At 56.1% G+C, this 12,867-nt stretch overlaps 1 protein-coding gene across 7 annotated transcripts in view; it reads right to left on the bottom strand.

Annotated features, from left to right (window-relative positions):
* Myt1l (myelin transcription factor 1 like) overlaps nt 1–12,867 on the bottom strand; it is a 136,411-nt gene that overhangs the window by 83,881 nt on the left and 39,663 nt on the right. For 3 of the 7 annotated variants that reach the window (XM_048352183.1, XM_048352184.1, XM_048352186.1), the window contains 2 exons: nt 4,953–5,930; nt 440–574 (listed from right to left, as the gene is read on the bottom strand). In XM_048352183.1, coding sequence (XP_048208140.1) covers nt 440–574; nt 4,953–5,930 — 1,113 coding nt within the window. The remainder of the gene's footprint in view (nt 1–439; nt 575–4,952; nt 5,931–12,867) is intronic. The other 4 variants (XM_048352182.1, XM_048352185.1, XM_048352188.1 and 1 more) reach the window with 2 other exon arrangements.

Below are 12,867 nucleotides of genomic sequence, written 5' to 3'. Positions count from 1 at the left end.
ACCTCTGTCCTCGATGTTGATCGGATGACACCGAGAAGTCTGGGCATTTGGGCAGGAGGCAGCTCAAGGCCCCTCCCGCTGAGGGTCAGTGTTGGATGGGGTACCTGAGAGAGAGATTGTCTCGTTCACTTCTGCACTTGGTGAGGAGAGGCAGAGAGATGACCTGCCTGGGGTCACGGAGCGGGGTAGAACCGCTTTCCAGAGAGATGGGCTGCGGGGGGCCCTACTCTCCAGGGTGGGGCTAGCAGGCAGAGGGACCCAGAAGGCAGGGGCTCTGGAAGAAGAATTCAGAGGCCCCCGTGTCCTGGGGGGCGGCCTGCCGGGGTCGGGGGCCTGGCCAGCTGCGGCTGCCCTGCGTAGTGCGATGGAGATGAGGTCAGGGAGGTGACAGACAGATCCAGTGTGCTTGCACGCCAGGAGCGGCGAGGTGTGGACTTACTTTCTGGAGGGACCCTATCTTTGTGCGGGCATCCGGATAGGCTGCGGTGATGCGGATAAAGCCCAGTTACATGGCCGGTTCCATCACAGCCGGGGGTTGGACACTTGCTCTCTTTCTTTTCTGTTCTTGAGGGATCTAAAAGTGACAACAGGTGCCGAGAGAGTGAGTGTTTACCGACCGAAGACAAATGCGGTTATTCAGCAATCTGAAGAGACCATGGCTACACAGAGAAATAAAGCAGGAGTCAGGGACAGACGGGGTGTCCTTTAGAAAGTGGGCGATTTCCTTCTCCCTTACACAAGGTAATCATAAATCAGAAAGCACTTCAGCTTTTATCCAGAAGCAAAAGAAAAGCCTGCCCCTAGACTTCCCTCCTGATTAATTGATTTCCCGTGTGTTACATGATAATAAGCTGTGTTGCTCAAAGAAATCAATAGAAACAGTGATGAGACAGTCGCCTTCTTAGAGAACAAAATGCCACACCATTGTCAGCCAGCAATTGCTTGTGAAATGCACCCCGAGTGTGAGCCCTGTTCAAAGACCCTTCTGCTGACCTCCCTCTGATCCAGAGCTCTGGTCGCCTCTGTTGTTAGCTGTGGAATTTGCCTGGCATGGAACTTTGCACTTGACATTAAGCCATGCTGTTCCTTAGCATGGTGAATCGGCACGTTTCATTTTTGTTTTTCTGTTCGTTTTTTTTGTTTTTTAAATGAACTGAACTCTCAGAAGGCACTGTAAGCAAATGACCAAAAGGGTGGAAGTCCCACCTGGCAGAGGTGATGGGCAATCAAAAATGCTTCAGAAGCCGCTGGAGCAACCATTGGTTTTGATTTCTTCGTCTGTACTGGGGATCAGAGGAAGGCCCGTGTACTGCTGTGCGTGCATGCACAAAATTAAGAGGAAATGCTTGTCTAGAGCCCTGTGAGCTCCCGGCAGCGCCAGTCAGGGGCCGGTCAGAGCAGACGTTTGGTCCAGAATTGAATGCTAGATGCCAGAAACGTAACGATATTGCTAATAAAATCAGTTCTACACCCAGAATTGACCACAGTTCACAATCATGCAGGACAACAACTCCAGAAAAGAGCCCTGAGGCCGACCTCAGCTGTGCTCTCGGCTCTCGGCTGTGCGAGAGGTCGCTTTTGAAAATCAGTTGCTGGGGGTCATCAATATATACTTAGATATCTATAGTGGCTGCTATGGTTTGATCCAGGGAATGTTTTTTTTAAAGCAGTTTAATCTTTTATATGGATATCACAGCAATCCGGCCAATCATGATTGTTAGAAAATATGTATTTTACTTTTTGTTAACAGATCATTTATTTCGAGAAAAGAAGTCTTGGTTGTGAATTTTGTGTATCCTCGTGGCCTTTCCTCTTAGTCACTAATGAGAACGGGGGGTGGGCGGATGACTGCTGGAGCTTCCCAGTGCGGTGGGGCTCATTGAGAGGCGCCGTTCGGCTACCGTTCAGCTCCGCACACTGTGGCTGTCGGGGGCTGGGGCCCATCGAGCCAGCAAGGTGAGGGAAAAGCTGGCTTCTGGCCTGCACTGCCGCTTCCCAGCCTCGGCAAACAAGCCTGAGCGTCTGTGGCGCGCCTCAGTGTCTCTTATGTCACATATGCAAATTAAATAGCTGGCATCTTGCTGCCTTTTGAGTAGCTGTGTAATAGCATTTGTGAAATGCAAATATTATTATAAAATAGTAAATGCGCAGTCATGGTTCCAAAAGAAAGGGTTACTTAAACTTATAAGCTGGAGCAAAGAATTTTAACTGGCTGTCAATGATTTGTGGAGACTGAAGAAGCAAGCTAGGACTATGATTAATCATTAACTATTAATCATTAAGTGATTGTCTTTTTATCAGGATCCCTGTGATTTCTCACAAGTTATTTTCGATTAGGTATACATTTTCGTGGGAAAACGACATGGCTCAAAAGGGCTTCTGGTTTTGGAAGACGACAACAGGTCGTAATCTCCTCTCCATGCTGAGGCCCTGGCTGGCCTGGGCGGGGCTGTCTGCCTCCACCTTGCCTCCCCTTGAGATCCCATCTGCCGAAATTCCACTTGGTCTCCAAAGCAAACGCAAAACAACCGAGCCACCAGGAGGCCAACACTGAACAAACACCTGTCACAACCAACCGAATAAAAGGGTGCCGGGTGTGGCGTGTGCCCCTGAGGGGAGAAGGCACAGGAGGCCTTTCCTTAGCAGCTCAAGACTTAGTGGAAATTTCCACCCAGATTTGTACTAGGTTTGAGGACTGTGGTAAAGGATGCCTCCCCCAAGGGATCTCTGCTGTGGGAGCAGAAGCGGTGGAAATTCTCTGGGCGTGCACGTGCGTGGGCGTCCACGCGTGCGTGTGCGTGTGCGTGAGTGCACGCGTGTGAGGCATTGTTACTGGCCGTAGAGGTCAAGTGGGAGCCCGTGATGACTTTGTTTTTATGGAAGCCGGCATCCGTTAACTTTGCTTGACTCTATTTGGCTCTGGTACAGCCACAGACACATTCAAAAGAAACTTGGGAAGATACGGAAAACACTGATGGAAGACAGAGCTTTTGTCAGTGGGAGAAGACTGAGAAAAAATGGATGAGGCAAACATCAATGCTTTCTGCTCTTGGGAACACCCCCCCCACCCCCCCACCAGGAAGCAGCAGATCCTTTCCTCTCTCTTTTAAATGTTTCTCCTCCTCCCGGTCTCCACTCACTCACAAAGGGGCCGCAAAATGGTTTCCGTGCCGCTTCTCACAAAATAACAGGAGAACAAATACGGTCAGAATTTGCTGAGTTTGGAGACCCACAGAGACCAAGGAAGCGGAGGCCACACAGACTCCGCGGGGTCCTCCGTCCACCCACAGCTCGCTCCCGCGTGGCGCTCCGGCCCGACGGCCGGGCACGGTCCGCGATTCCAAGCAGACGCCAGCGCGTGCTCCCCTAACCACCACCACTGCAAGAGCGGGACGGAGGCGCTCTCTCTTCCTTAAAGTGCGGGGCTCCTGCACGACTCTCAAAAACCCAGCTCGAAACCGTCAAGGGGTGGTTTTCGCAGCTCTTACGCCCGATGACAGCTCTACCATTCAGCACAGGGATGCTCTGTTTATAGCCTTCCCAAGGCCTCCGGCAAGCCTGAAGCTTTGCCGAGCCAAGGGCTTCCTTCCCTCTGAAAGGAGCCCGGCTCCCGCACCACACCGCACACCTTCAGGGCCCCAGACTCTGTGTCTTCCGCACCCCACGCTGGCCAGCCAGGAGCGAGTGCGCTGGCCCAGGCGTGCTCCTAGCTTGGGCTGGGCCGTGGGTTTTCCAACTGGCCACGGAGCCACGCGCCCACATCGAGAGGAGACTACACACCTATGCCGCCACCGAAATGATGATGACCTTTTCTGGTCATTGGAAGTTTCTATAGCAACTGATTTTCAAACTAAATTCCTGTGTCTTATTATGAGATCCACAGAGAGAAAACTCAGTATTCATAATGCACAGAAGAAAATGCAAAACAGAAGACAGGAACACTTTTGGTGCAAATATAGAAAGCTTTCAGAAGGTACCAATTTCATTCTTAAACTTGTTCTTACTGCGTTCTAAGGGCCCTCTTGTGAATGAGACACGCACAGTGCTTCTTCCTGCAGCCGCGGCTTCCGGAGACCCAAGGCCGCCGGCTCAGGTTGGGTAGCCACACCCGATATACTTACTGCAGAAATGCAGAATAGGGGTGCCCGTGATCAACTCCACAGATGGGTGCAACCACGTGCCCGCACGTTTTGTAGCACAAAACGAAACGGGAACGATCGTGTTGGATCGCTCTGAGCGTCTCCTCACGAGCGATACGTGAGGCAGGAGGATGCCGGTTCCCACCGTGCAGTGGAGCCCCCGAGGCGGGGCGGGCACCCCAAAGAGATAGCTATCGATTTCGGCCGAGGCCCCGCCATGCCTTGCATAGCAAACGGCTTCCGCTCCCTGACTCTGCGAGATAATTAATGTGCAGTCACTGCCCTCATCTCACGCCATCGCTCATCCTGCGGCCGTTCAGTTCCTACGAGGGGCGTTTTCTACGGGGGCAGTGCCATCGATAACTGTCACCGGGTGATAATTTTATAAATCATGATGCCACCTAGCTAATCCACTTTATGAAATCTGTGCCCCGTCTCCGATTGACCGGTTGTGACATCGCCCTGGCCGTCTAACCCAGCGCGAGGCTCGCTGGCAGCGGCGCCAGCCGGCCCTGGCGTTCTCTAACACGGGCGCGCTGGCGCTCTGGCCTCGTCTCCCGAGAGACGCCCTCTCCCACCGAGCCTCGGGTGGCGCCTCGGCTCTCCTGACGGGACACTGAGCTGCTTCGGGCATCTCTCTGACAAACGCTTCCCTTGCTCACCCGGAACACCGTCACCGAGAACAGCTGCGGAATAAACTCTGAAGGTGTGCGTGAGCCAGACAACTCGGTGCGGCCCCGCCCGCGGGCGTCCTCCGCCACGCGCACGTGCGCGTGGGCCCGCGGGGCGACTTACGTTAGGTAGAAATATTACCTTTACCATAGTATGGCTTTTTGACATGACTGTCACTGGACTTGGGCCTCCTGTCCTCCCCCGGTGGCTGGCGTGGAGACTGGTCCTCGAAGGGTCTCATAGCGTCCCTCCGCCCGGCCTCCAGGGCCATCTTCTCCCGCATGGCCTTGGCCCGCTCCGTCTCCAGGGCGATGGCTTTCTCGAGCAGGGTCAGGTTGCCCTTGGTCATGTCAAACACCTCCTCGGACCTGTCCGAGTTCACCGAGGCCGTGTCGTCCTCCCTCTCCGGACACCCGTCCTCCTTGGCGCAGCTGGAGAACGTTCTAGAGCGGGGGCTGAGCTGCTCCTCGAGCCGCATGAGGTTCATCATGTCCGAGTAGCTGCGGTCCGGCGTCCTGCCCGGGAAGTCGTCCTCCGGCCGGCCGTGCTGGCGCAGGCCGGCGCTGGCGGGCTGGCTCCTCTCCTGCGGGTTGGTCTCGCTGAGCTTCCGGGCCAGGTCGAAGCACTGGTTCCTCAGACACTCCAGGCTGCTCAGACACACCTCCTCGTCGCTCTCCTCCACCATCTTCTCCATCAGGCCGTTGCTCGTGGGCTTGCCCAGCATGACGTAGCTGAGGTTCCGGCCGTCCTGCGGGGCCACGCTGTCCACGTAGCTCCGCTCGCTGAGGTTCTCCGAGAGCACCACCCCGTGTCCCTGGGCCAGGAGCTTCAGGGAGTCCACCGTCTCCCGCACCACGTCGCTGTCCAAGTCGAGGCTCAGCTCGCCTTTCCGGCCCAGGCTGTCGTTCTTGTCGCTGTCGCCCTCCAGACTGTTGGAGGTGCTGCTGTTCATCTCCGACTCCGTCCGGGCCCGGTACGCCGCGTCCTCGGCGATCTTGCCCAGGTTCAGGAGAGACTTGGCCACCAGTTCGTCATAGTTCTCATACTCGTCGTTGTTGTTGTCGTCCTTTTCTGGGTCCTGCATGATTCGAGAGCTGTGACAATTCATCTGATGGTCGTCTGCAAAGGAGATAGAGAAGACAAAGAGGAAAAGGAGAGAGAAAGGTGGCTCGGGCGTGAGTCAGACCCTGCTTAGTCCTCCTTGGACCCTCAGTGCCCACCTGCAGCTGGGTAGACTCTGCGGACAGGCCACAGAGCGGGAGGCTGCCGAAAATCTGCACTGCGAGCTGCCGACTCCCAGATTAGCCTGAAGGGCATGCGGTGAACGCAGCGAGCACAATTCCCCAAGGCACAGCCCTCCTCTCGGTCTCGGGAGGCGTCTGCCGTCTGCATCGGCCTCTCTTGTGTTACAGCTCTGCCTGTTCTGGTACCCACCCCATCACAGTCTAAGGGCTCACGCACTGCCTTTCCCCAGCCTCTCGAATCATCGGCTGCAGCAACTGCTTCCGCGGGGCTGATCGTCACAGTCCTGCTCAGGCAGGGCGGAGGAGGGGCCCGGGCGTCTGAGGCCCCCACCTATGCCAGCTCCTGCCCGGGCCCCGGGGACTCTGTTCGGCCTCGCCCTCGGCGAAGGCACGGAGGGACGATCTGATGAGCCGGGGCTCCCACACCCCCGTCGACAGGCTGGACGGCGAGCAGAGGCCAGAGGTCAACCCAGACGGGGTTGGCAGGGCTAGAGTGACTCGCATGCGCAGTGCGCCATTCAACCAGTCACGCGGCGGTGCTACACCGACCGGTCTCCCTGGTTGGGGGAAGCTGGAGTGGGCGAAGGGAAACGTGCACGAAGATTTACTGGAGCCTCTTTCTTTCTGAGTGTCATACTCGACCTCCCGTGCTTGGAGAGCCTCCGACAAAGCCCGCATGCAGACCCCTCTCCCCGAGTCACCGGGGCCCTCCCCGCACCCGGTGTGACCATCTCCGCACGGCAACACACGGTCTGTCTGCTAGACCGCTCAGCGTGGACTTGGCTAGCTGACTGCCATTGCACACGTGAGTTTTCCTCCTACGACTTAAACGGTGCAGTGAGAGCTTCCCGCCTCTAATGACGACCGGAAGGAATGAGGCGCACGGGCTGGAAGAAAATGCCAGCTGACCGGATCTGAAATCTGGACCCTTCGGTTGCTTTGTTTGGATCTTATACAAAATAAGGTTTTTGCTAGTGGTGGTGGGGGGGAGGGGGGAGATTTGAAGCTGGGTATTGCAATGATAGAAAACACCTTTGTTATTCCGCCTAGGACCAACAAATAGCCCCAAGACCAGCAGGGCGGCTGTGAGAGCATGGTTCCTCACTCCCTGAAGCAAGACAGTATCTTTTAGACAATCGCTATACGTCATTTTCCTTATGATAGACATAAACACAGCCCCAAAGGGTAGCAAAAGAAAGAGAGAAAGCAAGGCCAGCAACTGAGGTCAGCAGCAGACCTTGCCGTCGGGCTGTGCGTCGGGGCCCGGAGCCATCCTCACCGGAAGGAGTTCTAGCGGCATGTCGTGCACTTGGTTTGTGCACTCGGTTGTGCCCCTGGGCAGCACCCCTGGATGACCGCAGGGTGCTGTGACCCCCAGTGCCCCTGGGCCTGTGCAGGCAACCAGGAGATCCGCTCCCGTGTTGTGCCTTAGTCGCGAGGGGGCGCGTGAAAGTTGGGCCACGGAAGCCGCGGACAGGCAGGCGTTGCTCTTTCCCAGGCTTTCCCCTCAGGTTCTCTGAGCGCCTCACTGGAAGCTGGCGCGTCCGGAGGCAGGCGCGGCTGACGGGGGTGGCGGGACCGGGGCACGCCGCCCGCGTGTCCCTGCTGCCCGTGGAGCGCGGCCGCGGCCCTGGGCCGCCCCCCCTTCCCACAGGCGTGGTCGGCCCTCTGTGCGCTGCCCCCGACCTGCCTTCAGCCCTACCTCCCCTGCCACGCCATGCCTCGCCCCCACGGGAGCCCTGCCACCCGCCGCTCAGCCGCGTCCCCTGCTGCCAAGACAGACGGCGTCGTGTGGCGGCCCAGGTGACACACGCAGTGAGAACGAGCAGAGGAGCGAGGCCCGTGCCGCCCGAGATGGGCCCCCACGGGAGAGCCCGGTGCACAGTGCTGGGCTGGCGGCGGGGGGAGGAAGAGCAGGCGAGAAGCGGTGTAACACGACTCTTCCACCACTGCCGCTGCCGGCGACCCAACGGGCTCTTCCGAAGCGCGGGACTGCCGGAGCTGCCTGGCTCTGCCTCAGTTTCCCTTATAAGACCCCCGTCACGCTTGCAATCCTAGTTACTCAGAAGGCTGAGATCTAAGGATGGCGGTTCACAGTCAAGCCTGGACGCGAAGACTCCAATCTCCAACTAACCACCAAACAGCTCATAGTGGGGCTGTGACTCGAGTGGTAGAGTGCTAGCCTTGAGCAAAATGCTCAGGCCCCGAGTTTGAGCTGGGGATATGCACGCATGCGCGTGCACACACACACACACACACACACCCAGACGAATCCCATCAATGGGAAGCCCTGCACAGGCTACATTTCTAAGCATAGGGGGTCGTGTGCACGCGTGCACACACATGCACACACACACACACACCCAGACGAATCCCATCAATGGGAAGCCCTGCACAGGCTACATTTCTAAGCATAGGGGGTCACCATGTCGTGGTCCCCGGAACAGCAGCCCACTTGTTGAAGGTACCTGGAAACAAGCAGTTGGACACACAGCCCACGGCGTGAGGTTTAGTTTATCCCTGAGATCAATATTTTGCAACTGACAGCAGGGAAGGAGGGAACGCCCCCGAGGACAGGGACTTCCGAAGCACACCTGGTCTCTGGGGGGCGGCTGGGGGCAGCGGGGCACTGGGGCTGGGGCCGTGTCAGGAAGAGGCATCCGGATCCGTTCTGAGACATGAACACAAGGCCCAAAGTCTCTCCTAAAAGCCGTTCAAGATGAACGGCGGACACCTAGGGTAGATTTCCCTACCGCCTGTAGGAGCTATTTGGAGTAAGCAGACTCCCTTTCAAACCCACAGTCTTCTTGATTCGACCGTGTGGACTGGCCAGAAGGACTGGACTCGGTGTTCACCGTCTGCAGGCTCCGTTTGCCACCTTCCCTGGCGTCTGGAGGTTGGCACACCCGTCCTTTGCCTGCACGCACCCTGGCTGAGGAGGAACACGCGGTGCCGGCTCCACGAGGCAGCCCGGGAAGGACAGCCTCCCTGGGGTCGGCCTCCGGTGCCATTCCCTCGGGTGGAGAAGAGCAGCTGTGGGCAGGTCCGGCCAGGGCAGCGTCAGAGCTGGAGGACGGTCACCCACGGCCCGGCACGGCACGGTCCTGGCGCCTCTGACCTCTCCTCCTGCGGGCCCGTGTCTGCTGGTCTTGCAGGTTGCATGGCCTCTTCCCACAGCGGTGCCTGCTCTTGTTGGGGCTCAGTCCAGTGGACGTGGTCTTGGCGTATCACGTGCAAGTACTAAATGTATTTCAGGCCTGTCTTGCAGTGTGGCGTCAGTTCCCCTGCAGCGATTTCTGGGTTCTGGTTTTCTTACCACAGCTATCTCCGCACTGAAAGCCCCACCCGCTCACCCGCCAGTGCGGTGCCCTTGCTGGCCTCGCGTTTGTCTGCTCTAGGTCGGTGCTTGCGGCAGCCTTCTGCCCTCGGTCTTTGTCAATCAGTCAACTCCCGAGCAGTTGCTGCCTCCCTCGGCCCGGGCAGGGTCCGGGCATCGTCCCTGCTGCCTTCCGACTCAGCACCGGGCGGGAGGAACGTGGGCGGCACACAGCGGCTTCTCGCGGGTCGACTGATCCTGACTCCCGTCAGCGCCTCCAGGTTTTGCTTGCCTGAGAGGAGGCTCGCATTCTCCATGCTCCCACTCATGCTGACGGGGGTAACAGCCACCAGAGAAACAAAGCAGTGCAACTAGAGACTGACACCATGTCTCTCCTAAGAACTACCCAGTGTGGGCAACTGAGTCATGCAACCCTAAGAGAGGAGACACTTCACTGTCTCTTCCCAGTGAGGTTCCAGCCGTCATTCCCTCACCCAAGCCGAACGTTGCCATTTCCAGGAATCGTCTGCTCTGCGTGGTCTGTTCTGGGCGGCCCGCTCTGGGGCCACCATGGTTTGTAACTTTGCGGCTCTCTGGGGCCCTGTGCTGTTGTCTGCTTGCAGAGGAAGGAAAGGGTCCTGGGGGTTCTGCTCGTGGTTTTAAGGATGAGCAGGTGTCCAGCCTACCTGTGATTCTGAGTCACACTGGGTTGTGTCACCGTCTTGCTAATGAAGACTTGTTCCTGCTGGCCAGTCTCCAGGCAGCAAGTTCTGCCAGACACTCCTCGTGGGAGTAGGAGCACTGGCCAGCGGAGCCAAGGAAGCCACCCCCGCCCAGTCCCTGGACAGCTCTGCGTCTGCTCTGAGCATGGCCAGGGGCACGTATGCCAGGTCCCTCGCAGTGGAGCGGAGCATTGGCCGGGGACGCGGAGCAGAAGGGGGTGGGTGGGAGGTTCTGACTTGGGGCTTGCTGAGATCTCTGGGTCTGCCTTGAGCAGCCCATGGAATTCCTTCCTTGAGTCCTTCAAGACAAATCATGTTGAGCGAGACAAACCTGGAACAGAGAGACAAACGGCGCGTGGTCTCCCTGATACACAGGTGTTAGAAATAAATAACAGAGACATGACAAAGAAAACAGGACCCAAGATACCAATTCACAGGGAGACCAAAAAGGGTCAGTCTTGGGAGAATGGCACTGAAAAGTAAAACCCAAACACGAACTCATATATACATAAATTAATATCCAGCCTGAAAAGAACTGCAAAAATAAGGAAGCATAGGACTTTGTCTTACAGTATTTAAAGGGCCCTATATTCTTTACCTCACATATGGAGTGTACACGTGCACATCTGAGGGAAGCTGGGAAGAAGGCACACAATGAGTGGGAAATGGGTGAAAAAAATACAGTAGACTGAGCCCAACAGCTGCAATGGACACTGATAAGAGCAAACTAAGCCCTCAAGGGCAGCGAGGAGGAGGGAAGAAATGAGAGAAAAAGGAGGAACAGATTACACCAAACAAAAAGAAAGAAATGTACATATCACCCAGCCTGGGATTGTTTTATTGTTAATAATCATAGAGTTCATAAGCATTGTAGACTAGAATGACAATGCCCATCAAGGCAGAGATTTAAAAAGAATAATGAAAGCAAAGGGGGTAGGTTGAGGGGAGGGAAGGTGGGAGAAAAATGAGAAAGGGGCTAACAAGTATAACAAGAAATGTATATGTATTCACTACCTTAAGTATGTAAGTGTAATCCCTCTGTACATCATCCTGACAATAAAAAAGAAGACACTAGACCATTTTGGATTCCACAGGAGAGGAAAACACGGAGCCCGTGGCCACAGGCAGGGCCATCGAAAGCCACGGGCAGAGCTCGTGGCCCCTCCTGATGTGCTGGGCCTTCAGTTTCGTCACCGCGCAGAGCTGGAGCCTGTGCCCAGCTAGGAAGGGGAGCCCCGGCCACTGTGCCGTGGGGTCCCCTGTGGGCTCCACCCAGCCCAGCTCTGCGGGACCCTCCCACGTCCAGGGCACCTCTAGAGCCCACCGCCAGGCCACGGGATGGACAGGGCGGGGCCAAGCCACTTCACTGATGGCAAACGCTACCTTTTATAAGTAAGCCAGGATCTTCATGAAAACTAAGTGAGGTCAGCTGAAAGGGGGGAAGAAAGAAAGCACCCAGCTACAGTGCTCACAAGGGGACCAAGCCGCACAGAGAGATCTTAGAAACTGAGCGATGTTCACTTCCTAGTGTTTCCATTCACTCCAAATGAGTGGACTGTGACCGAATGAAGCGTGGCTTATTCATAAGGTTTTGAGGGGTATTTTTCTGGGTGACATTTTAGGTCTATGGTTCATCTACATGTGGGGACTTGGGAATAGTACCACAGCCACACCCTCCAGCCGCTAGCTCTCAGGGCCCAGCGGGGCACGCCACCCAATCTCTCTCTCTCTCTCTCTCTCTCTCTCTCTCTCTCTCTCTCTCTCTCCTGCCATTCCTTCTGCTTTTCTGTCTCAATGTCTGTGAGTCTATCTTTCTCTCCTGCATGTATGCCCGTGCGTGCACACTCCTGCATGGACGCGCATGCACACTTGCCGCCCCCCGCCCCCCCTCCTGACTGAGGCTCAGGGAGGCTCAAGGTGGGCAGCCGCACCGGAGCCCGAAACGCGCCTCCATCCCAGCTGTCCTCACTCCCTCCGTGACACTGAACCACTGGGAACAAAAATGCAAAGAGCGAAGACATCCCAGACAAGCTACAGCCTCCTTAGAGTGGCCCGCAAAGTCCATCTGAATAACACCGCAGTAGACTTACTCTCTTACAGGATTATTTTTCACATGTAAAAGACTTCATCTGGTGTGACATGAGTGCTATTTGCCCCTCGTGCAACCACTGCGCTAAAGCTTCAAGTTTTCTGCTTCCTATAGAAGTACTCAAACCCTCATGAAATGTAAGCAATAATTATATTGGATAATGAGGGACAAATTAGCTTGCCTAATCAAGTTCTATCATGGCTGGATACCTAGAAAGATCTCACTATAGAATGACTTATGGCCCGGCCACACGCATCAGGAACCTCCTCCCCCACATCTGGAGGGAAGGGGCTGCAGACTCGGGGAGGGGTTAATTTTTAAGAGGAACAAACTTCACCCTTTTCTTTCTCCCGACGGTGTCCGAAGCCTTTCCCCAGCGAGGCCGTGCATACTAAACACATCATCTTTGTTCTGTGCTGGTCTCAGAACTCTTGCTTTTCCTGCTGACTGCAGCAGAAACCGGTTGGCTAATTCTGATTTTCACAGTCTGTCTGCACTTCAGCCTGCTCCCTCCACCAGGGGCATTTCCCCGAGGAAGACATAAGAGGATAATTGGCTAATCAATATGGAGGGCAGCATCCTCGGGGAAGGAGGGATTGAGAGGCCGCGGTGCCGACCGCTCATCACCTTCACCAGCTCTTCCCTCGGGGTGGGGGTGGGGGGCTCCTGCCAGCTACCCCAAGTT

Source organism: Perognathus longimembris, chromosome 8 (assembly GCF_023159225.1).
Source record: "Perognathus longimembris pacificus isolate PPM17 chromosome 8, ASM2315922v1, whole genome shotgun sequence".
NCBI lineage: Eukaryota > Metazoa > Chordata > Mammalia > Rodentia > Heteromyidae > Perognathus > Perognathus longimembris.
Note: the sequence above shows the minus strand (reverse complement) of the source record. Positions and strands in the feature narration are given on the sequence as shown.